The sequence below is a fragment of the Hemiscyllium ocellatum genome, chromosome 37 (assembly GCF_020745735.1).
Source record: "Hemiscyllium ocellatum isolate sHemOce1 chromosome 37, sHemOce1.pat.X.cur, whole genome shotgun sequence".
NCBI lineage: Eukaryota > Metazoa > Chordata > Chondrichthyes > Orectolobiformes > Hemiscylliidae > Hemiscyllium > Hemiscyllium ocellatum.
Window position 1 is genome coordinate 2,445,151 of NC_083437.1, and position 26,032 is coordinate 2,471,182.

General features: G+C 43.3%; 1 protein-coding gene across 1 annotated transcript in view; it reads right to left on the reverse strand.

Moving 5' to 3' along the window:
* The window catches only part of LOC132833749 (ephrin type-B receptor 2), a 336,527-nt gene that overhangs the window by 52,295 nt on the left and 258,200 nt on the right, over positions 1-26,032 (reverse strand). The window contains exons 10-11 of the mRNA XM_060852277.1: positions 13,222-13,344; positions 2,705-2,952 (exon numbers count right to left, since the gene is read on the reverse strand). Coding sequence (XP_060708260.1) covers positions 2,705-2,952; positions 13,222-13,344 — 371 coding nt within the window. The remainder of the gene's footprint in view (positions 1-2,704; positions 2,953-13,221; positions 13,345-26,032) is intronic.

Sequence of the window (26,032 nt, forward strand, 5' to 3'; positions counted from 1 at the left end):
GGCTGGCTGGAAGGAGACAGAGGGTAGTAGTTGATGGACTATGTTCATCTTGGAGTGCAGTTACTAGCGGTGTACCACAAGGATCTGTTTTGGGACCATTGCTTTTTGTTATCTTTATAAATGATCTAGAGGAAGGGCTTGAAAGCTGGGTAAGCAAGTTTGCGGATGACACAAAAGTCGGTGGAGTTGTGGATAGTGAGGAAGGAAGTGGTAGGTTACAGCGGGATATAGATAAGTTGCAGAGCTGGGCAGAAATGTGGCAAATGGAATTCAATGTAGCTAAGTGTGAAGTCATTCACTTTGGTAGGAGTAACAAGAAGATGGATTACTGGGCTAATGGTAGGCTACTTGGTAGTGTGGATGAGCAGAGGGATCTTGGTGTCCATGTACACAGATCTCTGAAAGTTGCCACCCAGGTAAATAATGCTGTGAGGAAAGCATATGGTGTACTGGGCTTTATTGGTAGAGGAATTGAGTTCCGGAGTCCTGAGGTCATGTTGCAACTGTATAAGACTCTGGTGCGGCCTCATCTGGAGTATTGTGTGCAGTTTTGGTCGCCATACTATAGGAAGGATATGGAGGCATTGGAACGAGTGCAGAGGAGGTTTACCAGGATGTTGCCTGGAATGGTAGGAAAATCTTATGAGGAAAGGCTGAGGCACTTGGGGCTGTTCTCATTGGAGAAGAGAAGGTTTAGGGGAGATTTGATAGAGGTGTATAAGATGATTAGGGGTTTAGATAGAGTCGACACTGAGAACCTTTTACCGCTAATGGAGTCAGGTATTACTAGGGGACACAGCTTTAAATTAAGGGGTGGTAGGTATAGGACAGATGTTAGGGGTAGATTCTTTACACAGCGGGTTGTGAGTTCATGGAATACCCTGCCAGTAGCAGTGGTGAACTCTCCTTCTTTATGGTCATTTAAGCGGGCATTGGATAGGCATTTGGAAGTTATTGGGCTAGTGTAGGTTAGGTAGGATTCGGTCGGCGCAACATCGAGGGCCGAAGGGCCTGTACTGCGCTGTATCTTTCTATGTTCTATGTTCTATGTTCTACCTGGATTATCCCTGCTACACTTCTTAAACAAGAGGTCACATTAGCAATTCTCCAAACCTCCGGGACCTCACCCGTGTTCAAGGATGATGCAAAGATATTTGCTAAGGCCCCAGCTATTTCCTCTCTTGCTTCCCTGACTAACCTGGGATAGATCCCATTTGGATCTGGGGACCTGTCCACCTTAACGCCTTTTAGAATACTCAAAATTTCCTCCCTCCTTATGTTGACTTAACCATGTGGTCTAGCAAGAGCTGCAGCTGGACACACTTCCTGCACATGAAGGAGCCAAGGACATCAGCTGCATCTCTGACGTCCCACATTGAATATGAGGAGCATAAAACAGGTGTGGGATGTCCCTCCATTTTTACTCTTAAGCTTACCTTAGTCCAACTATAATTTTTTTTTGTTAGCAATCACACTTCTTACTTTTATGACACTTATGAACAATACGACACGATAAAAAACAAAAAGAAAAGTCTTACCATATCAATCCACCACAGAGCTTTTTTTTGTTAGAGGAGAGGGCGGGTGTGAGACACTACATAAGTAGTGTCTCAGGTTTAGCCACTTCCCAAATATATCAATGCCTCACCTTCCCAGAGCACAATTTGACTGGTCCCACTCAGCTCCTCGCTCTCACTGCTGCTGTAAAATGGAGGCTGCTGATTCCACGAGGTAAGTAATTAAATGGGATACTTACCTTTACCAACAGCAATCGGTCCTTGCTCTCACCACTGCTGTTGCAAAAGACCTCCTATGCTCTGAAGAAAAAAAGTCCTCACTTGTCCAACCCCTCCCTATAACTGAGATCCTTAGTTTTTTTTTAAAAGCTATATTCTCTTTTTTTAATGAACATTTGCTAAACAATAGATGGATATTGATAATGGAATGTGCTTTCCAAATAATTCCAGTGGAAAAAAGATCACTCATTATCTTCCTGGAAAGTCATTTCTGCTTTGGAAAGAAGATGAAAAAAATAAAAATTACTGAATTCACATCTCTCTTTAGTCCATCAAGGTCACCTAAAAGCATTTTGATTAAATATAGCAACAAATGGTTAACATATTTTTAATGAACACCGTAGATTCATGGCAATTCATGGAGAAGTAGTAACACTGATACTACAGTGACCAGAAGAAATTTGTTTAATGATTTCAGAATGGGATCAGCATGTCAGAAATGGCTTATAAGAGATTAGATTTAGTAACAATGGAGAGAAATAAGGGATGGAAAGCAATACGTTAAAAGCATCTCATAGCAAAGCAACAGCCTACACAACTGATAGGTTAAGGAATTTCACTAAATGTAAGTATATGTAAATTAATAAATTAGATTAAGGGTCAGGTAGGTTATGAAAAATATGACCATGCAGATAATTTTAGAATGGTCTTAATGGTTTAATATAAGGTGACATTCCCTTTCCTAACTCCAAACAATGTCTGATAACCCTAGTTTAAAATAGAAACCATTGGACATTTATGAAACACAAATATAGACAGCAAACTAAGATAATGTTCCATATGTAACCTATTCTATTCTCTTCTGGATATTGCAAGACCTGACAAAGATCCCAAATGTTATCAAATGTTATTCAGTAAATGTTAAGTTGGCATGATTTCCCAAAATAAAATATCTTTAAACAAATTACCCTGAGGAAGGAGTCCAATGATCCATTCTCCATGAATTCTGTAATAATCATGACCGGGTTGCTTTTGGTGACAACCCCTTCTAGATGGATGACATTGGGATGATCAAACTGTCCCATGATGCTTGCTTCACTCAGGAAGTCCCGTCTTTGTTTCTCTGTATAACCAGATTTTAAGGTCTTGATGGCCACAAAAATCTCTCTTTTCCCAGGTAATTTGAGATGCCCACTGCAAACCTCTCCAAATTCTCCTGAAAGAAAATCAAAATGATTAACTTCATAACTTCTTACTGATTGGGTCTGCTTCCTTGCCAGAAATATAACAATGAACATTTCCAAGCACCAAACTTCAGACTTAAAAATAATGATCCTCACTAGATTCATCCGTAGCTAATTTTCACATCAATTATCTGTCTTCAATCAGTAATATGACTGAACTGATCATTCACTTTCTATCTGGATATTGTAGTTATCTAATAAGACAAGGTGTTGCAGAGCATTGACAGACCACAATAGTTTTGAGTTGATGCTCCACATACGTTTATGCACTGCTCCAATTGAATACAGTTTCTCTTGGGCATTTACCTAGATTCCCCTTGAAACCTTCCATATTATTTACTTCAATTATTCGACGAAAAAATAAATTCCACATTCTAACCATTCTCTGTGCAAAGATATTGCTCCTGAATTTTCAGTGTTCACTGTAATTATTGTATATTCACTAATTCCCTTTCAATGGAAACAACTTAGAATCACAGAATCCCTACTGCTTCAGTGCTGCCTCATGCTCCTGCCAAGACTTTGAAAACTTCTTTCTTTTTTCCTCCAAATTTCAACCCCTCTATAACTTCACATCTTCCATTTCCAACACTTCCCTTCCTTTCCTTTCCTTGACATTTTTGTCTCCATTTCAGGGAATAACTTGTTCATTGCCATTCAGTATAAATCCACTGACACCCATAGATACCTTCACTACAGCTCATCACATCCCACGTCCTGCAACAACTCGATTTATTCTCCCAGTTCCTTTGCCTCCGTTGTATCCGTTTGGATGATGCCACCTTCCAAAACAGTACTGCTGACATGGCCTGCTGCTTCCATGAGCATGATTTCCCACTCACTGTGGTTTCCTCCACCCTTGCCCCTTCCCATTACTTACAACAGCGTGATCAGGTTCCCCAGTTACTCACTTTCCATCCTACCAGCCTCCACATTCAAAGGATCATTCTCCACCATTCCAGACAACTGCAGCAGAATGCTATGACCAAACACATCTTCCCTTCACGCCCCGTCTACATTTTGCAGGGGGCATTCCCTCTGTGACACCCTAGTCCATTCTACAACCACCAACACCACACCACTTCCCACAGCACCTTCCCATGTAACCGCAGAAGATTCAACACCTGCTCCTTCATCTCCTTCCTGCACACCATCCAAGGGTCTAACCAGGCTTTCCAGGTGAAGCAGCATTTCATCTGTACCTCGTCCAATTTTGTGTATTGCATTTCCTGCACCCAACGTGGCATACTCTATATTGGCGAAACCAATGGCAGACTCCTCTTGTCTGTGTGCAAATATGACCATGATCTTCCTATAAGCGGTCATCTTAACACAGCGTCTTGCTGACATGCTCACATTTCTGTGCTTGGCATGCCGCAGTTCTCCAGTGAATTACAGCGCAAACTGGAAGAACAACATCTCATAGAACATAGAAAAATACAGTGCATAACAGGCCTTTGGCCCTCGATGTTGCACCGACCCAAGCCCACCTAACCTACACTAGCCCACTATCCTCCATATGCTTATCCAATGCCCGTTTAAATGCTCATAAAGAGGGAGAGTCCACCACTGCTACTGGCAGGGCATTCCATGAACTCACGACTCGCTGAGTCAAGAACCTACCCCTAACATCTGTCCTATACCTACCACCCCTTAATTTAAAGCTATGCCCCCTTGTAATAGCTGACTCCATACATGGAAAAAGGTTCTCATTGTCAACCCTATCTAAACCCCTAATCATCTTGTACACCTCTATCAAGTCACCCCAAACCTTCTTTTCTCTAATGAAAACAGCCCTAAGTGCCTCAGCCTTTCCTCATACGATCTTCCTACTATACCAGGCAACATCCTGGTAAACCTCCTCTGCACCCGTTCCAGTGCCTCCACATCCTTCCCATAGTATGGCGACCAAATCTGCACACAATACTCCAGATGCGGCCGCACCAGAGTCTTATACAACTGCAACATGACCTCAGGACTCCGGAACTCAACTCCTCTACCAATAAAAGCCAGTACGCCATATGCCTTCTTCACAGCACTATTTACCTGGGTGGCAACTTTCAGAGATCTGTGTACATGGACACCAAGATCCCTCTGCTCACCCACACTACCAAGTATCCGACCATTAGCCCAGTACCCCATCTTCTTGTTACTCTTACCAAAGTGAATCACTTCACACTTACCTACATTGAACTCCATTTGCCACCTTTCTGCCCAGCTCTGCAGCTTATCTGTAGCCCGCTGTAACCTGCCACATCCTTCCTCACTGTCAACAACTCCACCGACTTTCGTATCATCCGCAAACTTGCTCACCCAACCTTCTAGCCCCTCCTCCAGGTCATTTATAAAAAAATGACAAACAGCAATGGTTCCAAAACAGATCCTTGCGGAACACCGCTAATAACTGCACTCCAAGATGAACCTTTACCATCAACGACTACCCTCTGTCTTCTTCCAACCAGCCAATTCCTAATCCAAACCTCCAACTCACCCTCAATGCCATACCTCCGTATTTTTTGCAGTAGCCTACCATGGGGAACCTTATCAAATGCCTTACTAAAATCCATATACACCACATCTACCGCTTTACTCTCATCCACCTCTTTAGTCACCTTCTCAAAGAATTCAATAAGGTTTGTGAGGCACGACCTGCCCTTCACAAAACCATGCTGACTATCCTCGATCACATTATTCCTACCCAGATGTTCATAAATCCTATCCCTTACAATTCTCTCTAAGACTTTGCCCACAACAGAAGTGAGACTCACTGGCCTATAGTTACTCGGGCTATCCCTACTCCCCTTCTTGAACAAGGGAACCACATTTGCTATCCTCCAGTCTTCTGGCACTATTCCTGTAGACAACGAGGACATAAATATCAAGGCCAATGGCTCTGCAATCTCCTCCCTTGCTTCCCAGAGAATCCTAGGATAAATGCCATCAGGCCAAGGGGACTTATCTATTTTCACTCTTTCCAGAATTTCTAATACCTCTTCCCTACATACCTCAAACCATCCATTCTAATTAATTGTGACTCAATATTCACATCAGCAACAATGTCCTGTTCCTGAGTGAATACTGACGAAAAGTATTCATTCAGTGTCTCTCCAATCTCTTCAGCCTCCACGCACAACTTCCCACTACTATCCTTGACTGGACCGATACCTACCCTAGTCATCCTTTTATTCCTGACATACCTATAGAAAGCCTTTGGGTTTTCCCTAATCCTACCAACCAAGGACGTTTCATGTCCCCTTCTCGCTGCTCTTAGCTCTCTCTTTAGATCCTTCCTGGCTACCATATAACTCTCAATCGCCCCAATTGAACCTTCACGCCTCATCTTTACATAGGCCGCCCTCTTCCCTTTAACAAGGGATTCCAATTCCTTATTAAACCACGGCTCCCTCAGACGACCCTTTCCTCCCTCTCTGACTTATCAAGGACACTCAATAGCTGCTCCTTGAACAAGCTCCACATATCGATTGCACCCTTCCCTTGAAGCCTACTTTTCCAAGCCACGCATCTTAAGTCATGCCTCACCGCATCATAATTTCCTTCCCCCCCGCTATAACTCTTGCCCTGCAGTGCACACTTATCCCTCTCCATCACTAGAGTAAAAGTCACCGAGTTGTGGTCACTGTCCCCAAAGTGCTCACCTACCTCCAATTCTAACACCTGGCCTGGTTCGTTACCCAGAACCAAATCCAGTATGGCCTCACTTCTTGTTGGCCTGTCAACATATTGTGTCAGAAAACCCTCCTGCACACATTGGACAAACACAGACCCATTTAACGTACTCTAGCTATAGCTTTCCCAGTCAATATCTGAAAAGTTAAAGTCCCCCATAACAACCACCCTATTACTTTCACTCTTCTCCTTAATCATCCACGCAATCCTTTCTTCTACGTCTCTAGGACTATTAGGAGGCCTGTAGAAAACTCCTAACAGGGTGACCTCACCTTTTCCTATTTCTAACCTCAGCCCAAACTACCACAGATGGCGAGTCTTCATCCATCGTCCTTTCCACAGCTGTAATACTATCCTTGACAAGCAATGCCACACCTCCCCCTCTTTTACCCCCACCCCCACATCTCCAGACTAGGCACTATACAGCTTTCTGGACTTAATGTTGAGTTCAACACGATCAAATTGTGAACCATTTTCTCCCTTTCTTTTAGCTTGTTATCATATCCTCTCTCCCCTCCCCTATCCTAGAGGAACTGTCTGTCCTTTCGAGTCTGGCAGGAGGTACACTACTGTTCTGCCATTGTCACAATTCAAACACTTAATCTGAACTATCAACACATTTTCTCCACCAGCACCCTACATCCACTGCCTCAAATCTCGCTCCCCCCCCACCCCCCAACTCTGCAAACTATAGCATAAATACTGTCCCTTCCACACTTCACTTCAGCGCTGATGAAGAGTCATCTAGATTCAAACCATTAGCTTGCTCTTTCTCCAAGTGTGGTGTCTGACCTGCTGTGATCTCTAGCATTTGTTGTTTTCAGTTCTGGAGGGATGTTTTTCTGACCGGAGGTCTGTGCTGAGTGTTGTTCCACAAGGATCAGTGCTAGGGCCTCTGATGTTTGAAATGTAAATAAATGATTTGGATGAAACTGTTGGTGGTCTGTTTAGTAGGTTTGCAGGCATGAAAATTTGTAGAGTTGTGCATTCTTAGGAAGGTTGTTAAAGAATACAGTGGGATATGAATCAATTGGAAAGTTGGACAGAGAAATTGTAGATGTCATTTAAATTAGACAAGTGTAAGATTTTGAGAAATCTAATGCAACAGAAAAATATAAAGTAAACAGCAAGACCCCAAGGAGCATTAATGTACAGAGACATCTTAGCTGTAAATCCTGAAAGAGTATATAAGAGGATAAGTTAGAAAAGAAGGCATACAGAATGCTTGCCTTCATCAGTCGGGGCATTTAGTATAAAATTTGGCAAGTCATATTCTGCCTCTGCAAATCTTGGTTTGGCCTCAGTTGGAGTATGGTGCATTATACTGGTCGCCATACCATAGGAAGGATGTGAAGGCTTTGGTGAGGATGCAAAGGAGATTTATAAATAGGAAGCATGTTCAATTGCAGTTCTTTATTTGTTGCATTCAGTGCCTGGATCTGCAAATGGACTCATACTAGATCACCTGTAAGGCTGAAAACGTCAAGGATAGCATATTTAACAAGCTAACCACTCCACCAATAAGGGCTACAGAGACAGAGCCTTTCAATTAAATCCCCCCCACTCCCCCACCCCCAATCCTTGTAAACTCCATTAAGTGCAGACCAAGAGTTTTCAAACATTCCTCATATGTTAAGCCTATAAATTCTGGGATCATTCTTGTGAACCTCCTCTGGATCCACTCCAGGGCCAGTACATCATTCCAGAGATATAATATGGGGACCAAGATTGCTCACAATATTCTAAATATGGTCTGACCAGAGTCTTTTAAAGCCTCAGAGGTCTAGAAGTATATTCTAGTCCTCTCAAACTAAATGTCAGCATTGCATTTGCCTTCCTAACTACCAACTCAACCCACAAATAAACCTTAAGAGAATACTGTACCAGGACTCCCAAGTCCCTTTGCACTTCATATTTCTGAATTTTCTCCCCATTTAGAAAATAGTCTATACCAAAGAGTATGACCTCACACTTTCCCATGTTGTATTCCACCTGACACTTCTTTGCCCACTTTCCTAACCTGTTTAAGTCCTTCTGCAGACTCCCTGCCCTCTCAATACTACCTGTCCCTCCACCTACTGTTGTATCATCTGCAAATTTAGCCAAAATGCCCCAGCTCCTTCATCTTGATCATTAATATATAAAATGAAAAGTTGTGGTCCCAACAATGACCCTTGCAGAATTCCATTCATCACCTGCTTCCATCCTGAAAAGGACCCTTTATCCCCACTCTCTGCTTTCTGCCAGACAGCCAATCTTCCATCCATGTTAGTATCTTGTTTCTAATACCATGAGCTCTTATCTTACTCAGCAGCCTCCTCTATGGCACCTTGTCAAAGACCTTCTGGAAACCCAAGGAGATAGCATCCTTAGACTAACCTGCTCATCACCTCATCAAATAATTCTAGCAGATCTGTCAGGCATGACCTCCCATTGATGAAACCAGGCACTTCCAAGTATTCAGAAATCTCATCCTTCACAACTGACTTCAAAGTCTTACCAATGACCGAGGTCAGGCTAATTGGCCTGTAATTTCCCATCTTTTGCCTCACTCCCGTCTTAAGTAAGGGGGTGACATTAGTTAATTTCTAGTCCTCTGAGACCCTCCCTGACTGCAGTGATTTCTGAAAGATCAACATTAGTGCCTCCACTATCTCTTTAGTTATCTCCTTCAGAACTCTGGGGTGTGAACCATCTAGTTCACCCGATTTATCCACGTTCAGACCTTTCAGTTTTTCTAGTACTTTCTCCTTGGTGATGGCCGCCATACCTACCTCTGCACCCTGATTCTCTTGAAGCTTTTGAATGTTACTCATATATTCCACTGTGAAGACTAACGGAAAGTATTGTTCAGTTCTTCCATCATCTCTTTGTTCCCCATTCCAGTGTTATTTTTCAGTAGCCCAATGTCCACTTTTGCTTCTCCTTTAGTCTTTATCTAAAGAAACTGTTGCAATCTTCTTTTATGTCACTGGTTAGCTTACCTCCATGTTTAATCTTCTCCCTCCTTTTTTTGAGTTGTTCTTGGTGGTCTTTGTAGGCTTTCCAATCCTCTGGCTTTCCCCTGCCCTTCTCCACATTATATGCTTTTCTCTGTTGATTTTACCCTATCCCTGACTTCTCTTGTCAGCCATGGATGTCTCATCCTCTCTTTAGTGTGCTTCTTTTCCTAGGGATGAATTTTCGTTGTCTCCCCTGAATTAATCCCAGAAACCCTTGCCATTGCTGTTCCATTGTCTTTCCTGCTAGGCTCCTCTCCCAGTCAATTCTAGCCAGTTCATCCCTCATGCCTCTGCAGTTACCTTTATTAAACTATAGTATGGTTATATCTGATTCCACCTTCTCCCTCTCAAATTGCACAGCAAATTCAATCATGTTATGGTCACTGACTCCTAAGGGTTCCTACACCTTCAGATCCCTTATCAAGTCTGCCTCATTACTCATCACTCAATCCAGAACCGTCTGTTTCCTACTGGGCTCCACTACAAGCTGCTCCAAAAAGCCATCTGTAGACATTCCACTAATTTGCTTTTTTGCAATCCACTACCAACCTGATTTTCCCAGTCCATCTGCAAATTGAAATTCCCCATGTTCCCTGTAACCTTGCCTTTTCTATCTCCAAGTGTATCTTATGTCGCTTATCCTGATTACAGCTTCTAGGCCTGTACCTAACTCCCATTATGGTTTATTGTGCCTTTATGGTTCTTCAACTCTAATTCCACAGATTCCACATCATCTGATCCTATGTGGTTTCTTGCTGTTGATTAAATTCCATTTCTTACTAATAAGGCAACCCCACACCCCCAGCCCACCTGCCTCTCTTCGATAGGATGTATATCCTTGATATTTAGTTTCCAGTCCTTAACCCCTTGTAGCCACGTCTCCATGATGCCTAACACATCATAACTGCCAATATCAATCTGCACCACAAGCTCATTTACCTTATTTCATATATTGTGTGCAGTCAGATACAACACCTTCAGTCCAGTATTTATCTTCCCTCTTTTCATTGTCACCCCTTTATCTGATGTGCTTGAAGTTAGATCCAAACACTCCGTCCTATTTTGTGTTCTGGAGTAGCAGCAACAGCTAAATCAAGCGATCCCCTATCCAAGGTCCGAGGCACACTTTCCAGGTGAAGCAGCAATTTACCTGCACTTACTCAATCTAATCTACTGTATTTGTTGCTCACAACGTGGTCTCCTTTACAATGGGGAGACAACGTGCAGACTGGCCGACCACGCTGCAGAAACCTATGCTCTATCTGCAAAAATGACCCTGAGCTTCCGGTTGTCATTTCGACACACTGCCATGTTCCCTAATCAACGTCTCTATCTTGGGTTTGCTACAGAGCTCTAGCAAAGCTCAGCACTAGCTGGAAGAACAGTACTTCATTTTCCACTTGGGAATCCTGTCGTCTTCTGTACTCAATATCGACTTCAATAATTTCCGAGCATAGGTACCTTCTCTCACGTCCTTACGCAAGTCCTCATACGCCAGGCCTTGCCATCACATGGGCTCTTATCTCTTCCAACCCATTGTCAGCCACTAATGATCCCCATTAGCAGCTATTCATTCTCCCAGGCTGACCTTTACCCATTCCTTTGTATGCCCAACTGTTTCTGTCTCTCTCTGGGCTCCATCTTCTACCATACATTCCTTACCCTCCCCCTTCCCTTCTTTACCATTTATAGCAATCTTTTCCTGGCTGCTATCAGTTGTGCAGAACGATCATTGGACCCAAAATGTTAACTTTGCTTTCTTTCCACAGATGCTGCCTGACCTGCTGAGTTTTTCCAACAATGTCTGATTTTGCATCTGACCAGCACATCTATATCCTCTTGTTGTCTCGGCTATTCCTTTCATCATTTATCACCCCATCAATTTTTGTATTATTTGTGAACTTACTGATCAACCCTGTTGCATTCAAGTCTAAATTATGTATTTAAACTACAATCAACAAGGGACCCAACACTGACCCCTGTGGGACTCCACTGAATACAGGCATCGTATTGGAAAAAATAGCCCTCAACTGTCAACTCTGTTTCCCATTTATCTCTTAGCCCCTCTGGCCCACAAGCCTCGTTCCTAATGAAGGGCTTATGGCCGAAATGTCAATTCTCCTGCTCCTCACCTGCTGTGCTTTTCTAGCACCACATTCTTGACTCTGATCTCCAGCATATGCAGTCTTCACTTTTTCCTACCACTCAACCAATATGCCAAGTTTCCTTGGATCTCACAGGCTCTTATCTTTGCCATCAGTCACCCACATGACCTTATCAAAAGCCTTGCTGAAATCCTACTAGATTACAAGAAAAGCATTGCCCTAATTTACATACCTGGTCACCTCTTCAAAAAATTCAGTCATGTTGGTCAGACAGGACCTCCCTGGATAAAACCAACATATAGTTTCCTGGTTTATCTCTTGCTCCTTTCTTGAATAATGGTACCAAATAGGCTGTCCTTCAGTTCTACGTTGGGGTACATGGGTCATTGGGATAACTTGATCACTGCCCAGTCAGGGAACACTTCAACAGTCAAGGACATTCAGCCTCTGATCTTCAGATAAGTGTCTTCCAAGGCAGCCTTCGAGATACACAATGCAGAAACTGATAGCCAGGTTCTGTACCCATGAAGATAGCCTCAAACATGATCTTGGGTTCATATCGTGCTACATGTGACCCCAATGTACAGTTCTGTAAAATCTTCCTTACTGTCCTGTTTTGATACCATGACCTTGATACTTATTATGATCTCTCTACCTTAATTAGTTTGTTCAGTCTTGGATTACTTGTTAGTTTGGTTAGACCCTTGGCATGCGACTCTTATCTTAAAAATGTGTTGCTGGAAAAGTGCAGCAGGTCAGGCAGCATCAAAGGAGCAGGAGAATCGACGTTTCGGGCATAAGCCCTTCTTCAGGAATGCCTGACCTGCTGCGCTTTTCCAGCAACACATTTTTCAGCTCTGATCTCCAGCATCTGCAGTCCTCACTTTCTCCTATGCGACTCTTATTCCAAACATGTAATTGCAGTCATTTGGTTTGCCATCAGCACCATCTTATTTTTAATTCTTTGTAATTACCCCTCTGCCTCAATTAATCAGATTACAGGTCATTCCTTCACTTGTTATTCCGCTGTTGACACTTTACTCACTGTCTGACACTCTTAAACTTTGACCTGTTGACACTCCATTCATAGCTCTTGCATGACATTTTGATCTCTCTGGGTGCTTTTCTTACTTCACTTGACAAAAGGGCAGTGCCCTAAAAGCTTGTGCATCTACCTTTTGAGGCTCAATGTACTTGTCCTTGATTAGCCCTTGTTTAAAAGCTAATAAAAATCTAATATTTTACAGGGCTGATAAAAAGTCATAGCCAGAAACCTTAATATCATATTTTGCTCTCCAGATACTGCTGATTGCCTTCAATGTTTTCTGTTTCACTTACTATCAAAACTGGGTTATTTCTGCAATTTAGGTTATCGTAATCTGACTAAATACAGGAAATATTATTATTTTGTTTCAGAAACACAAAGTAACTGCATGAACAGACATACCTGCACCAATGACCTGTTCAATCTTCACAGTGGATATGTCAATCTCTTTGGCAAATTCCCTCACAGCCTCATTGGGATCTTCATAAGTGAATGGATCAATATAGATCTTCATACCAGGTGTCACTGTGAAGAGAATATTGACCTATGTGAATATTCTGAAGTGAATAATAGGATTTTACACATGCCAGGAACTTTAGGATAATTGAAAATTTGCTGTACATTAAAATCACAACAATCGGATGAAGAAATCTATAGAAAAAAGTATTAAGTCCCAATGTAATCAGTGAGGTCATATTTCTAAGTTAGAAAGGTGATAAGACCTGAGGAAATGTTACCCTGACTTTAAAATTTGCAGTGCATATTTAGAATAGTTCAAAAGCACAACCTCAAATTTAATTCAGATAAATACGAGGTGCTGCATTTTGGGAAAGCAAATCTTAGCAGAACTTATACACCTGATGGTAAGGGCCTAGGGAGTGTTGCTGAAATAAGAGACCTTGCAGTGCAGGTTCATAGCTCCTTGAAATTGGAGTCGCAGGTAGATAGGATAGTGAACAAGGCGTTTGGTATGCTTTCCTTTATTGGTCAGAGAATTGAATGCAGGAGTCAGGAGGTCATGTTACGGCTGTACAGGACATTGGTTAGGCCACTGTTGGAATATTGCGTGCAATTCTGGTCTCCTTCCTATTGGAAAGATGTTGTGAAACTTGAAAGGGTTCAGAAAAGATTTACAACGATGTTGCCAGGGTTGGAGGATCTGAGCTACAGGGAGAGGCTGTACATGCTGGGGCTGTTTTCCCTGGAGCGTTGGAGGCTGAGGGGTGACGTTATAGAGGTTTACAAAATTATGAGGGGCATAGATAGGGTAAATAGGCAAAGCCTTTTCCCTGGGATCGGGGAGTCCAGAACTAGAGGGCATAGGTTTAAGGTGAGAGGGAAAGATGTAAAACAGACCTAAGGGGCAACTTTTTCATGCAAAGGGTGGTATGTATATGGAGTGAACTGCCAGAGGATGTGGTGGCGGCTGGTACAATTGCAACATTTAAGAGGCATTTGGATGGGTATACGAATAGGAGGGGTTTGGAGGGATATGGGCCGGGCGCTGGCAGGTGGGTCTAGATTGGGTTGGGATATCTGGTTGGCATGGACAGGTTGGACTGAAGGGTCTATTTGTACATCTCTATGACTCTAAGTGATATAAATAGATTTACTCGGTAAAAAAAGTAGGGAAATTGCACTGCATCATAGAACATAGAACAATCCAGCACAGAACAGGCCCTTCGGCCCACGATGTTGTGCCGAACATTTGTCCTAGCTTAAGCACCTATCCATGTACCTATCCAATTGCCGCTTAAAGATCACCAATGATTCTGACTCTGCCACTCCCACAGGCAGCGCATTCCATGCCCCCACCACTCTCTGGGTAAAGAAGCTACCCCTGACATCCCCCTGTACCTTCCACCCTTCACCTTAAATTTATGTCCTCTTGTAACACTCTGTTGTACCCAGGGAAAAAGTCTCTGACTGTCTACTCTATCTATTCCCCTGAACATCTTATAAACCTTTATCAAGTCACCCCTCATCCTTCACCGTTCCAATGAGAAAATGCCAAGCATTCTCAACCTATCCTCGTACGACCTATTCTCCATTCCAGGCAATATCCTGGTAAATCTCCTCTGGACCCTCTCCAAAGCATCAAGTCCAAGGTCTCCTCCACTGCCAATTCCAAGCCAGCCAGCGACTAGATGAAGAACACTTCATCTTCCATATTGTGACCCTTCAATCACATGGCATCAACACAGACTTCAGCAGTTTCTAAATCTCCTCTCCTTCCATGTCATCCCAAATCCAACCTTCCAATTCGACACTGCCCTCTTGACCTATCCTCCCTGTGCATCTACCCTCCCACATATCCGCTCCACCCTCCTCTCCACCGACCAATTGCAATTACACCCCCACCTGTATCTACCTATCGCCTTCCCAGCTAACGTCCCCATCCTTCTATTTATCTCTCAGCCCGCTTACCCTGCTCTCCACATTCCTGATGAAGGGCTTATGCCCAACATGTCGCCTCTCCTGCTCCTCAGATGCTGCTTGACCTGCTGTGCTTTGCAATGCCACCTTTCAGCTCTGAATCATGTGATGGTTGTTAATCTTTACAAAAGGCTAAGGCTTTGTGCTTTGGGAAAAGCCTGCAGTTTGTTTTTGAGCTATGTCTCCTTTGAGACCAGAGTGAACTGGGGAATGCTGTGAAACACAGTTAACTGGTTTCCTTGAATATGGTATCATTAGGTTCCAAGAAATGACTATGTGGCTCCTGAGGGTGCATTAGGGATAAACGGTTAAGAAGCAAAGGGTATATAAAAAAACAAATGGTTTAAAATCTGATTGAAGATTTGTAGCTCGGGTATCCGTTGTTGTGGTTCTGCTCGCCGAGCTGGAAGTTTTTGCTGCAAACGTTTCGTTCCCTGGCTAGGGAACATCATCAGTGCTGTTGGAGACTCGTGTGAAGCGCTGCTTTGATGTTTCTTCCGGTATTTATATTGGTTTGTTCTTGCCGCTTCCGGGTGTCAGTTTCAGCTGCAGTGATTTGTATGTGGGGTCCAGGTCGATGTGTCTGTTGGTGGATGTTCTTGCCGTTTCCGGGTGTCAGTTTCAGCTGTAGTGGTTTGTATATGGTGTCCAGGTCAATGTGTCTGTTGATGGAGTTTGGGGATGAATGCCATGCTTCTAGGAATTCTCTGGCTGTTCTCTGTCTGGCTTGTCCTATGATAGTGGTGTTTTCCCAGTCAAATTCATGTTGCTGGTTGTCTGAGTGTATGGCTACTAGAGATAGCTGGTCGTGTCGTTTTGTGGCTAGCTGATGTTCATGGATGCGGATTGTTAGCTGTCTTCCTGTTTGTCCTATATAGTGTTTTGTGCAGTCCTTGCATGGTATTTTGTAAACTACGTTAGTTTGGCTCATGCTGGGTATTGGGTCCTTTGTTCTAGTGAGTTGTTGTCTGAGCGTGGATGTTGGCTTGTGTGCTGTTATGAGTCCTAAGGGTCGCAGTAGTCTGGCTGTCAGTTCTGAGACGCTCCTGACATGTGGTAGAGTGGTTAGTCCTTTTGGTTGTGCCACAACTAAAAAGGACTAACCACTCTACCATACGTCAGGAGCGTCTCAGAACTGACAGCCAGACTACTGCGACCCTTAGGACTCATAACAGCACACAAGCCAACATCCACGCTCAGACAACAACTCACTAGAACAAAGGACCCAATACCCAGCATGAGCCAAACTAACGTAGTTTACAAAATACCATGCAAGGACTGCACAAAACACTATATAGGACAAACAGGAAGACAGCTAACAATCCGCATCCATGAACATCAGCTAGCCACTAAACGACACGACCAGCTATCTCTAGTAGCCATACACTCAGACAACCAGCAACATGAATTTGACTGGGAAAACACCACTATCATAGGACAAGCCAGACAGAGAACAGCCAGAGAATTCCTAGAAGAATGGCATTCATCCCCAAACTCCATCAACAGACACATTGACCTGGACACCATATACAAACCACTGCAGCTGAAACTGACACCCGGAAGCGGCAAGAACAAACCAATATAAATACCGGAAGAAACATCAAAGCAGCGCTTCACACGAGTCTCCAACAGCACTGATGATGTTCCCTAGCCAGGGAACGAAACGTTTGCAGCAAAAACTTCCAGCTCGGCGAGCAGAACCACAACAAAAACAAATGGGGTTGGATCAGTGGTCTTTACAGTTTTGCAGCTTCACTAGCTTCTGTAAGAGCACAATAATGTCTCTCCTTCCTCAAGAGGCTAAGGAAATTCAGCATGCCCACAAGGACTCTTACCCATTTTTATAGATGCATCATAGAAAGCATTCCATCTGGATGCATCATAGCATCGTATGGCAACTGCTCTGCTCAAGACTACAAGAAATGATGGACAATCATAAACACAGCATGGTCCATCACTCAAACCAGACTTTCAGCCATCGACTCCATCTATACTTCCTGCTACCTCGGGAAAGAAACCAACATAATCAAATCCCGCTTATGCTCTCTTCCACTCTCTTCCGTCAGGCATAAGATATAAAAGTTTGAATACACAAACAACTTCTTCCCCACTGTTAACAGACTTTCAAAAGGACCCCTCAAATATTACTTCTGATCTCTCTTTCTCTGCACCTTCTCTATGGCTGTAACACTGTATTCTGCACTCTGTTCTGCTACCCTGATGCACTTTGTATGTTACGATCTGCCTGTATAGCATGCAAAACACCACTTTTCACTGTATCTCAGTATATATGCCAAGAAGAAATCAATCAATCAACAAAGTGTATCTTTTGCATCTCAGTTTTAAATGAGTGTCTCTTTACTATGCAACTGTGTCCTCTAATTCAAGATTTCCCCATGCGTGGAAATATCTTCTCAACATCTATCCTATCAAACTCTCTCAGAATCTTGTATGTTTCAATAAGATCACCCTTGATTCTTCCAGAATAACACTATTCAGCTATTCTTAATAAGTCAACCCTTCACCCCAGGCATAAGCCTAATAAATCCCTCCTACTAGAAGGGAGACCATTTTGGATATGGTGTTTGGCAACGAAATAGGGGCTAAGTGTCAGATCTCTCAGTGAGAGAGCACTTCAGTGATAGTGACCACAACTCCCTGATCTTTACTATAGTCATGGAGAGGGATAGGCGCAGACGGTATGGGAAAGCATTTAATTGGGGGGAGGGAGATTTGCTATGCTATTAGGCAGGAACTTGATGTCACGAGGAATTAAGGGCTACGGGGAGAATGCTGGTAAGTGGAGTTGAAATGCCCATCAGTCATGATTGAATAGTGGAGTGAACTCGATGGGCCGAATGGCCTTACTTCCACTCCTATGTCTCATGGTCTTAGGTCTTATGGTCTTAACTTGAGCACCAAAATTAGGAACAGATGTTCTCAGGGAAATGTACAGCAGAAATGTGCATGGAGTGCTTGTTGATAGTGCTGGGTAGGTTTGTCCCACTGAGGTCAGGAAGGGATGGTAGGGTGAAGAAATCTTGGGTGACAAGGGATGTAGAACATCTAGTCAAGAGGAAGCAGGAAGCTTATTTAAGGTTGAGGATCCAACCCGACCTCAAATTTACCTAGTCCATCTCAGACTCCTCTCTCCCCTTCCTAGACCTCTCCATTTCTATCTTGGGCTACCGAATCAACACGGACATTCACTATAAACTGCCCGACTCCCACAGCTACCTAGACTACACCTCCTCCCACCCTGCCCCCTGTAAAAATGCCACCCCATACTTCCAATTCCTTCATCTCCACCGCATCTGCTCCCAGGAGGACCAACAACCCAGATGGCCTCCTTCTTCAAAGACCGCAATTTCCCTCTAGATGTGATCGATGACACTCTCCACCGCATCTCTTCCACTTCCCGCTCCTCCGCCCTTGAGCCCCGCTCCTCCAATCGCCACCAGGACAGAACCCCACTGGTCCTCAAATACCACCCCACCAACCTCCATATACATCGTATCTCTACCGTCATTTCCGCCACCTCCAAACGGACCCCACCACTAGGGATCTATTTCTCTCCCCACCCCTATCAGCATTCCAAAAAGACCACTCCCTCCGTGACTCCCTTGTCAGGTCCACAACCCCCACCAACCCAACCTCCACTCCCGGCACCTTCCCCTGCAACCACAAGAAATGTAAAACTTGTGCCCACACCTCCCTCCTTACTTCCTCCAAGGTCCCAAAGGGATCCTTCCATATCCACCACAAATTCACCTGCATCTCCACACACATCATTTACTGCATCTGCTGCATCCAATGTGGCCTCCTCTATATTGGGGAGACAGGCCACCTACTTGCAGAACATTTCAGAGAACACCTCTGGGACACCCGGACCAACTAACCCAACCACCCCGTGACTCAACACTTCAACACCCCCTCCCACTCCACCAAGGACATGCAGGTCCTTGGACTCCTCCATTGCCAGACCATTGCAACACGACGCCTGGAGGAAGAGCGCCTCATCTTCCGCCTGGGAACCCTCCAATCACAAGGGATGAACTCAGATTTCTCCAGTTTCCTCATTCCCCTCCCCCCACCTTGTCTCAGTCCCAACCCTCGAACTCAGTACCACCTTCCTAACCTGCAATCTTCTTCCTGACCTCTCCGCCCCATCCCTGCTCCGGCCTATCACCCTCACCTTAACCTCGTTCCACCTATTGCATTTCCAATGCCCCTCCCCAAAGTCCCTCCTCCCTACCTTTTATCTAAGCCTGCTTGGCACACTCTCCTCATTCCTGAAGAAGGGCTCATGCCCAAAACGCCGATTCTCCTGCTCCTTGGATGCTGCCTGACCTGCTATGCTTTTCCAGCAACACATTTTCAGTTAAAGTTGAGGAGGCAAGGGTCAGACAGAAGTCTAGAGGGTTACAAGGTAGCCAGGAAGGAACTGAAGAATGGATTTAGGAGAGCCAGAAGGAGGCATGAAAAAGCTTTAGTGGATAGGATTAAGACATTCTACACTTATGTGAGGAAGAAGAAGATGGTAGAGTGAGGGTAGTAGAAGGAACTTGCATCTGGAGTTGGAAGAGATGGGGGAGGTCCTTAATGAATACTTTGCTTCAGTATTCACTACTGAAAGGGACATTGACGATTGCAAGGAAAGCATGCGAGAACAGGTCATTGTAAGAAGGATGATGTGCTGAAAAGTTTGAAAAAAATAAGGATAGATATGTCCCCTCGGCCAGATGGGATATAAACAACATTGCTTTAGGAAGTGAGGGAAGAGATTGCTGTGCCTTTGGTGATGATCTTTGTGTCCTCACTGTCCACTGTAGTGCCAGATGATTGGAGGATTGCAAATGTTATTCCCTTGTTCAAGAAAGGCAATAGGGACAACCTGGGAACTTCAGACCAGTCAGTCTTACATCTGTGGTGGGCAAAGTATCGGAGATGATTCGAGAGATAGGATTTATGATTACTTGGAAAACCATTGTTTGATTACAGATAGACAGCATGGCTTTGTGAAGGGTAGGTCATACCTCACAAGCCTTATTGAATTCTTTGAGAATGTGACAAAACACATTGATGAAGGTAGAGCAATGGATGTGATGCACATAGGTTTCAGCAAAGCCTTTCATAAGGTTCTTCATGATAAGCTCATTCAGAAAGTAAGGAGGCATGGGATACAGGGAAATTTGGCTGTCTGTATACAGAATTGAGTGTTTTATGGAAGACAGAGGGTGGTAGTAGATGGACTATGTTTAGCCTGGTGCTTGGTGACGAGTGGTGTTCTGCGGGGATCTGTTCTGGGACCTCTACTCTCTGTGACTTTTTTTATAAATGACTTGGATGAGGAAGTGGAGGATGGGTTAATAAGTTTGCCAATGACATAAAGGTTGGTGGAGTGGTGGATAGTGTAAAGGACTGTTGTAAGTTGCACCAGGACACAGATAGGATGCAGAGCTCAGCTGATAAGTGGCAGATGAAGTTCAACGTGGAAAAGTGTAAAGTGATTCATGTTTTGAAGGTTAAATTTGAATACAGGGTTAAAGGCAGGATTTGATCCCTCAAAAGGCGTATGGGATATGTTGGTTTTCATTGGTGGGGGTTGAGTTTAAGAGCTGTGAGGTTATGCTGCAGCTGTATAGAGCCCTGGTTAGACACTTGGAATATTGTCTTCAGTTCTGGTCTCCTCATTAAAGGAAAGATGTGGAAGCATTTGGAAGGGTGCAGAGGAGATTTGTCGGGATGCTGCCTGGATCGGAAGACATGTCTTATGAACAACCATTGAGGGAGCTAAAGTTTTTTCTCACTGGAGTGAAGAAGGATGAGAGGTGACATGGTAGAGGTGTCCAAGATGATGAGAGACATAGATAGAGTGAAGAGTCAGACACTTTTCTTCAGGGCAGAAATGGCTATCACAAGGGGGCATAATTTTAAGGTGATTGGAGGAAGATTTAGGGAAGATGTCAGAGGTAGGTTCTTTACACAGAGAGCAGTGGGTGTGTGGAATGCACTGTCAGTGATGGTGGTAGAGTCAGGTACATTAGGGGCACTTAAGTGACTTTTGGATAGGCACATGGATGATAATACAGTGAAGGGTATGTAGGTTAGTTTGATCTTAGCGTAGGATTAAAAGCTGGCTCAATACCAAGGGCTGAAGGGCCTATACTGTGTTGTACTGTTCTATGTTCTATGTACATTTATAACAAGACTTCCATATTTTAAAGTCCTACTTCTTATCAACAAAACCCAAAGTTCCATGTGCCTTCTTAACTACTTCCTACAACTGAATGCTAATTTCTGTTTTTCATGTATAAGAACACATAGATCTCTTCATATAGCACAGCATTGGAGTCACTCTCCATTTAAATAAATAATAGTTCACCTTAGATTCTTCTGACCAAAGTGCATGACTTCATGTTTTCCTACATCAATGTGCTAATTTGTTGTCCATTCACTCAGAAGAAAGTGAGGACTGCAGATGCCAGGGATCACAGTTGAAAAGTGTGGTGCTGGAAAAGCATAGCAGGTCTGGCAGCATCCAAGGAGCAGGAGAGTTGGCGTTTCAAACCTACGCTCACCAGGAATGAGGCTCATTCCTAATGAAGAGCTTATGCTTGAAATGTCAACTCTCCTGCTCCTTGGATGCTGCCTGTCACTGTGCTTTTCCAGCACCACACCATCCTTTCATTCAAGCTATATCCCCATGCCGATTCCTTAGATCCTTATCACAACTTGCCATCTTCTGTATTATCAGCAAATCTGGATACCTTACACCATCCGCCACATCTTCTCTGAGAAATCATAAAAATGGATTGTAAATAATTAAGTCCCGAGGACAGATCCTTGTGACACTCCATTGGTTATGTCTTTCAAAACTGAAAAAAATGCATTAATCATGACTTTTATCTTCTGAATGTTAACCAATTTTCAATGCACAAAGCTTGTCTCTGACAATATAACAAAGACTGTGTCACATGCATGTTATACAGTTGGAAAAATGGAGGGCTAAAGGTAGGAAGAAAGGGAATGCGGATTGGGAAGTACTATTGAATTGTTTCAGTGTTTCTTGCATCCAACAGACTGTGAAAAGGGTTTGAAGGAAGGTATCTCTGGGGATTCTGTACTGTCAACACTACCAGGATCAGAGTGAGAGGTTTCATGAATGTCCATCTTGCTGATGTTTATTGTTTCCGTGGACACAGAATGGAATGTGCTGTTGGTGAATACAGCTCAAGGATTACTTAGAGCTAAGTGAGAGATTGTACATGATATAGACTAACGTATTAACATTTAATGCTTTACACTCATTTAATCAACCTCCATTTGGTACCTGGGATATTCTTTAAGTTGAGGCAAAAATCTTCAACAGATTTCTTTGAGAATACATAGGATGCATGGATTTACTTCTAATCATTGTTTAGAAGGGTGAGCACAGGAACTGAGTAGCATGGCAGCCTTTCTGCAGGCGAAATGTTTCAGGATCTCCATTAGAAAGTAGAAGTGTACCATTGTTGCTGAGGGAATAGGCACCTGGATTAGAATCTATAAGAAATTCCGTAATGCTTGGATATTTAGGTTGAATGGCAGTCATGTTCCCATATGATCTCCATCTTTAACAATCACATACATCTCTGAGATAATCTTCTGCGAACATAAAGGAAAATTTCTATTCATTTTAATTTTCAAACATTGAATTATTGTTCATTAATTGTAGGTGGAAAGTTTGCCTCAGCTAACTGAGAGATGATTGGCAGGATTGGATTTGTTCTGCTCTTTATAAATGGGACACACCTAGGCATGTTTCCACAATGTTAGGAAATTGCCAGTGTTTTTACAGAACCAGACAGGTTAGCTAAGGACATTGCTAGAAGTTTTTGCAGAAGTTTTCAATACAGCAGCTGGCCTGGCCAATATTTATTGCCTATCCCAACTTTCCCTGAAGAAGGTAGATCCACAATGCCATTAGGAAATGAATTCAAGGATTTTACCTAACACGGAAGGAATAGCAATTCATTTCCAAGTCTGGATGGTTAGAAGTTAGAGGGAAACTTGCAAAACATGGAATTTCCATGTATCTGCTGTCTTTGTCCTTTTAAATGGATGTGGCCATAGATTTGGAAAGTGTTGCTGAATAGCTTTGGTCAAATTTCTGCAATGCATCTTATAGATGGTAAACATTGCTGCTACTGGACAGAGATCGAGTGTATGTTTGTGAATGTGATGAAATCAACCTGGACATATTGTCCTGAATGGTGTCAAGCTTTGACTGCTGTTGGAGCTAAACTCATTTAAGCAAGTGTGGAATATTCCAACACATTCCTGACTTGTGCTTTTTCAGGGGTGGACAGGCTTTGGGGAGTCAGGAGATGAGTTACTCACCTCTAAACCTGTTTTTATAGTCACTATATTTATATGGCTAGAATATTTTATTTTTCAGGTAAACTCCAAGATGTTGATAATGGAATTCAGTGATGGCAATGCAATTGAGTGCCAAGGAACAATGGTTAGATTTTCTCTTTTTGGAGATGGTCATTGCCTGGCATATGTGTGAAACAAATATTACTTGCAAATTTTGAGTCCATGCCTGCATATTGTGCAGGTATTGCTACATTTGGACATGGACTGTTTCAGTATCTGAGGAGTCACTAATGATGCTGAACATTGTGCAATCAGCAGGAATGTCCCCAGTTCTGACTTGATGAAGACGTGCAGGGCATTGATGAAGCAGCTGAAGATAGTCGGGCCAAACACATGACATTGAGGACTCCTGGAGAAACTTTCTAAGGTGAGAATATTGAGCTCCAACAAGAAAAACCATCTTCCTTTCTGCCACATATGATTTCATCCAGTGGAGAGTTTCACCCCTAATTGTAACTGACTCCAGTTCAGCTCCTTGATGACACACTCTATCAAATGCTATTTTGATGCTAAAGACTGGCTGTCGCACTTCACTGCAGGAATTTAGCCTACTTGCCCATGTTTTTTTCACTAAGACTGTGATGAAGTCAGGAGCTGAGTGACCCTAGAAGAACCCAAACTGAGAATTCCTGATGAAGGGGCTTATACCTGAAATGTCGATTCTCCTGCTCCGCAGATGCTGCCTGACCTGCTGTGCTTTTCCAGCACAACACTCTTGACTGTTGCTTGATGGCCCTGTTGATGATACCTTCCAATGACTTCTGATAATTGAGATTCTGGAGTAGAGTGGTGCTGGAAAAGCAAAGCAGTTCAAGCAGCATCCAAGGAGCAGGAAAATTGACGCTGCGGGCAAAAGCCCTTCATCAGGAATTCCAAATCCTGTCCTAATTCTATCTACAAGTTGGCTGATACACCACCGTTGTAGGCTTGATCCCAAACAATGACAAGACAGAATACAGGAAAGTGCTTGGTGGCATGGTACAAAGATAATAATCTTTTCCTCAACATCAGTAAAAGGAAAGAGCTGATCATTGACTTCAAGAAGGAAGGTGGAGGGCATGCCCTTGTCTACATCAATGGTGGTGAGGTGAAGATGATCCACAGTATCAAGTTGTTGAGTGATGATCGCCAACAATCTATCCTGATCTACCCATATTGATGCGATGGTCAAGAAAGCACCATGATGCCTTTATCTCCTTAGGAGGCTAAGGAAATTCTGCAGGAATTCCTGATGAAGGGCTTTTGCCCGAAATGTCGATTTTCCTGCTCCTTGGATGCTGCCAGAACTGCTGTGCTTTTCCAGCACCACTCTACTCCAGAATCTCAATTATCAGAAGTCATTGGAAGGTATCATCAACAGGGCCATCAAGCAACAGTCAAGAGTGTTGTGCTGGAAAAGCACAGCAGGTCAGGCAGCATCTGCGGAGCAGGAGAATCGACATTTCAGGTATAAGCCCCTTCATCAGGAATTCTTAGTTTGGGTTCTTCTAGGGTCACTCAGCTCCTGACTTCATCACAGTCTTAGTGAAAAAACATGGGCAAGTAGGCTAAATTCCTGCAGTGAAGTGCGACAGCCAGTCTTTATAGGTTTGAAATAATGACTCCTCAGTTGTAGAATTTTGGAAAATGGACGGAGTCTGCTTGCAGTATTACCCCTTCAAATCAGGAGACTTGTGTCCCAAGAATTTCAGACTTTGCAGATGAAGATTGTCTGTGTCACTGAAGAAAAGTAGATAATGATGGTTTCTCCTGTTGTTTTGACAGATGAGTGGTCAGCATACGAAAAATAAAAGGTCAGTCTGGATTGATGTCTCAAGAATGACATTAGAACAAATTTCTACAATCATAAATGATTAGTGTTGAAGGGATCTGTAGAACCATTGGCTTTGTGGAGCCATTGGCTTTGTGTGCACTCACTTGTTCATAGATCCTTGACTCTGTCCTCCGCAAATATTGATTCCTTGTTGACAGAGATTTTCCACTTGGAACTGTCCAAGGTTATATATCCCCCCAAGATTTGGAATCCATTTTGCAAGCTCTGTAGTTGGTCTTCAGAATGCCCTTGAATCTATATTTGAGATGTCCTGTGAACGGGTTCCCCATGCTCAGTAGGCTGAACAGTTCAGTGTAATTGCAATCTGTCAAACTCAACTCAGATGATGTAAGATCTAGTTATGTTGCCATTGTCAGACATTGCCGCTGATTGTGTAGTAAATCCAGCAGTAAATAAAGAGTAAATTAGTGCCTGTGATAAGCTGATATTCTGACTTGGTTACTCTGAATTGGCCTAACTTGCGATTTCTTGTCAGAAGACCATACTGACCATTCAGACTAGTGTTAGACTTCACAAGAGTGC